Raw genomic sequence first — 4,265 nt, 5'->3', positions numbered from 1 at the left:
ACAGCTGTCATGTTTATCAAAATCCATTGGGCTTTGCATCAACAGTTGTCAGCTTTTAGTATCCTGGCGGATGGTGTTTCATTAGGTTTATCTGGAGCATTCTTTCTTTGGAAGAAGCCTTCTGTGGTAATCAGCGCTGTAAACAAAGTGAACGCATCAAACATTGAAAACATTATTCCAGAGCTCTTTGCAGAGAACCTTATCCGGGGAAGAGGTCTATTTTGTAGGTCATGTATGAAATCCCAGATGGCATCACCTGGGCATACTGTATGTAGCTGCTGAAGATGCTGTAGATTTACTGATGGCTGGGTTTGCATTCCGTCTCAGGATTTTGTATGCGAAGGACAAAAGTCTGATAAAGAAACAAGGTATTTTTGGTGTCCTACCAGTTGGAAATCTACAAAATACCAATTGTGTTCCTTTGGAGAAAGAGTTTCTACTTCGTAGCCAGCATTCGAGCATGTTAAATGGATTGTAGGGTTTGCATTCAGTTTATGGGCCAATTGTGCGGCTTGCCAAAAGATGGATTTGTTCGCATATGTTTTCTGGAATTTTGGCAGATGAAGCGGTGGAGCTATTGGTTGCATATCTGTTTGTCAGGCCATTCCCATTCTCTGTTCCTTGTTCACAAGTGACAGGCTTCTTAAGGTTTTTGCGCCCTGTTGCTTATCATGACTGGGCCTTATCTCCTTTAGTTGTTGATGTCAACGGAGACTTAACAATTGGAGGTTGCCAATGCGGGTACTGGTCTTGTTAAGACTGTTCATCTTCTGAAATCCCCAAAGCTTGTTTTCATGAAAAAGATTTTTTGAATCATCGCTATCATGCCAAGAGGTGTCTGTATCTCGTAGTGATTAAAAAGCATCTGAGCTCGGGTTCTGTTGTTAAGAACATTGGCTGGTCAACTTTTCAAGATGATGCCAGAAAACCAATTTTGATTATACATCCAGGAGAGATGGACAATGACACTGCAAATGACTTTGTGATACGGATCATTCCAACAGTATTAGCTGGAGTATTTGACATTTCGAAGCTGGCCCTTGGTCGCAATAATGTTCGCGATTTCCAGCAGGGAGGCATGGCACAACCTACACCTGATTACAATGCGAGTATCTTGGAAGATATGTTCATCGAGGATCATAGTGCATTCCTTAAAAAGAACATTTCTGGATCAAAAACTTTTGTGGAAGCATTATTATTACTTACAGTTTGGGCTAGACAGAGAAATTCTATCAATGGACCTGATTGTTTGAATGGATTCATTATATCTATAATTTTAGCATACTTAACAACAGAAGGAGGTGGAAAGCGCATCACAGGCCAAATGACAGGGTTTCAGGCCTTTCGTGTTGTCATAGACTTCATTGCAATTTCCAGTACTTTAGAGAAGGGTATTTTCATGCAATCTCAGTCTGTTGGCAATGTGTCATTGGAGCTAAAGAGAAGGCTTCTACAATTCTTTGACGTTGTAATATGCGTTTCAATTGGATATCTTAACCTGGCATTTCGAATGACCAAGAGTGGACTGGTTGAGCTTGTGGATGAGGCAGCACATACCCTGAGATACATGAACAAATGCAAGGACAAAGGATTTGAAGAGGTGTTCATGACTAGAGTAGACTTCCCTGCAAGGTTTGACTACCACGCGAGAATCATTCCAGTGGATAAAGATCATATGAAGGCACCAAATATATGCATGGACAAGGAACACTCGAGAGTCTATGAAAAACAAGTTGAATTATTACTCTCCAAGTGCTTGGGTGATAGGGCACATCTTGTTCGAGTTCTTCATAGAAGCATACCTGAAAATTGGCATATAGATGAGGGACTTACATGTTTAGGAAAAGTTCCCCTTCTTGTTGGCATATTGATAAGTGATTTTGAGAAAGTTGTTCGAATGATTGATGTGGGTCCAAGCGCAAACAATAAAATTGAGTCTGCCAAGTTCAGGAGCCTTGGGGAGGTGCAGAAGCAATTGCAGTGGTCAATCCTCCAACATGTGAGGACTTCAGGTATTTGAAATCATCTGCTCTGCAAACTTGGCTGCTTGGGTACGAATTTCCAGAGAGCATTATGGTGTTTATGGAAGAAAGAATTCATTTCTTGTGTAGTCAAGAGATTGCATCCTTGCTTGAAGATTTGAAAAACCTCTCTTCAAAGTCCTTTGGTATTGATATTTTTTTTCCATATAAAGCCAAAGAATAATAATGGAAATTCCCAGATGCAGGAAATATTCCAAACAGTTAAGACACAGTGCATTGTGGATCCTCCGGTTGTTGGTTAGATTGCAAAAGAGGTTCCAGAAGGACCACTTTTGGAAAAGTGGGAAGAAGCATTGAAGGATACAGGATTTCATCTAAGTTGACATTGGTGGTGGCTTTTCAGAGCTGTTTGTAGAGAAGTGATGAGACTGTGTAGGTTGAAATTACACAGCAGTTTCGTAGCGCGCTACGAAACTGCTGTAGCTGCATGTTTTAGTTAAGCCAATCAATTATGATTGACAAATCAGAAAATCTTTCTGAAAGGTGTTGTCTTCACACATGAAAAATGGCCAGCGCATCGAAGACGTGGCAGCCTGTTCTATTTTGAGTAATCAGAGATTAAAGGCATGCTTCGTTGGATTCGAATAATGTGAAGCACATCAAAGACCGACAAACAGGGGCCTATGTTTCAGGGTAACAGAAAAGATGTGTTATTGAAGACAAACATGGAGCATTAAAGGTTCATCACAGCCACCGCCAGAAAGAGAGCAGATGTCAAAGAATGAAGTTCATTGTAATTAAAGCCATCAAAGCTACCGCTGTAGTAATCCACTTGGCAGAGAATGAATTTTGATTGTAATAAATGCTGTGTCCAGCATGATGTAGAATTAGAATCTTATTTGTTTTAGGTTTTTAGAGCTGTAAATTAGTAGTAAGTGGCTTTTATTAGTTAGTTTAAAGGTGAATAGGTGTCATTAGAAAGGGACTTCGAGTTCCCCTCAGATGAATCGGAGTCAGGTAGAAGAACTTTATAAATAGCTGAAACAGAAATAAACAAAGGGTTGGATATTTTGAAGACTGTTTTGGCTTGTGTGTAAACAGAGTTTTAGTAATACAGAGGACTGTTTTTCTTCTCAAGATTCACAATGGATCTTCTTGTTCAAATGTGTGATGGTATAGTTTCTTTAATGTTCTTTTACAGTTTGGTAAATGCATAATCACTCAGAACTCATGGATCATGCTCTGACTTCCTGTATGCCTTTGCAAACTGTGGTTTCATGTAAGTTATGTTTGAACATTTAGATGTAAAGTGCCCTGACTTCTATGAAAGATAGTGTTGTTGTTTACTGAGATATGAGTGACTCCATAAGCCCAATGGGAATCAATTCAATATTGTCCAGCCAGTATACTTGTTTATGTGTCTTATAAGAGTTAGCCATCTTGTCATTAGTCTACATTCATAACCTTTGAGAGAGCCCTCTCAGACTAAGGAGGCTAAGCCTTAGTCAAAAGCCTGGTTTGAAATAGTTACACAGAGTCTTGCTGATTGGCAGCCTTCAGTGCTTGATTTTGTGATAACAGAAATGATTGAATGCATTCTGTAAAAATTCTTCTGCTGAAAAAAAAAAAAAAATAAATAAATAAAATAAAATGAAAAATCCTTATGCCACAGCCTTATGCACTTTATTTTCTTCTAACGTTTGATAGAAGCATCAGCATTTCTTATATCACTGCAATACTACTATGTTTTGAAAAAAAAATGCTCAAGGGATCACTTCAATATATCACTTCAATATATATCAATATATCACTTCAATATATATGCAATACTGTTTTGAAAGCAGCGCAGTATATGACTATATCATTTCACTATATTAATATATCATTATTTTGAAAGCAGCGCAATATATAAATACTTTAAACGTTTTGACTTCACTGGTGTAGAGAACCAGCAGGACGGCCTCGAATCCGGCAAGGGGCTCGTGGAGGGAGTGTATGCCCGATACAAGACGGGAGAAATAGATTCCGACAACGAGCGTTTAAGCAGGGTTTCGTCCTGGTCTCAGTTCGGTGATTTCTAAGTGAAGTAATCGTGCTGAGGGCCGATTAGCACTTCTGGGTTTTGCATGTTGAAGGGACACAATGGCTTTTGTAAGTAGACTTGGAAGCCTGCTTAGGCAATCTATAACAAAACATATTGGATTAAATACCTCGGCACCCCCGCTTTCTCTCTACAATGCTGTTCGCAACATGTCATCTTCTCCCAAACAATGATTCAAAAAA

The 4,265-nt window shown here is 39.2% G+C and overlaps 1 protein-coding gene across 1 annotated transcript; it reads left to right on the top strand.

Moving 5' to 3' along the window:
* Positions 1–301: 301 nt before the first annotated feature.
* LOC149225651 (U3 small nucleolar RNA-associated protein 22-like) lies at positions 302–4,063 on the top strand. Its single transcript, XM_089379979.1, has 4 exons — positions 302–368; positions 561–623; positions 759–2,012; positions 3,927–4,063. Exons 1-4 carry the CDS (start codon positions 302–304, stop codon positions 4,061–4,063), a joined length of 1,521 nt encoding a protein of 506 aa, XP_089236105.1.
* The last annotated feature ends 202 nt before the right edge of the window (positions 4,064–4,265 follow it).

This window comes from Pinus tabuliformis, chromosome J (assembly GCF_031772625.1).
Source record: "Pinus tabuliformis cultivar Carrire ecotype Pingquan chromosome J, CPIR1, whole genome shotgun sequence".
Lineage (NCBI taxonomy): Eukaryota > Viridiplantae > Streptophyta > Pinopsida > Pinales > Pinaceae > Pinus > Pinus tabuliformis.
This window is presented reverse-complemented; position numbering and strand designations above follow the sequence as displayed.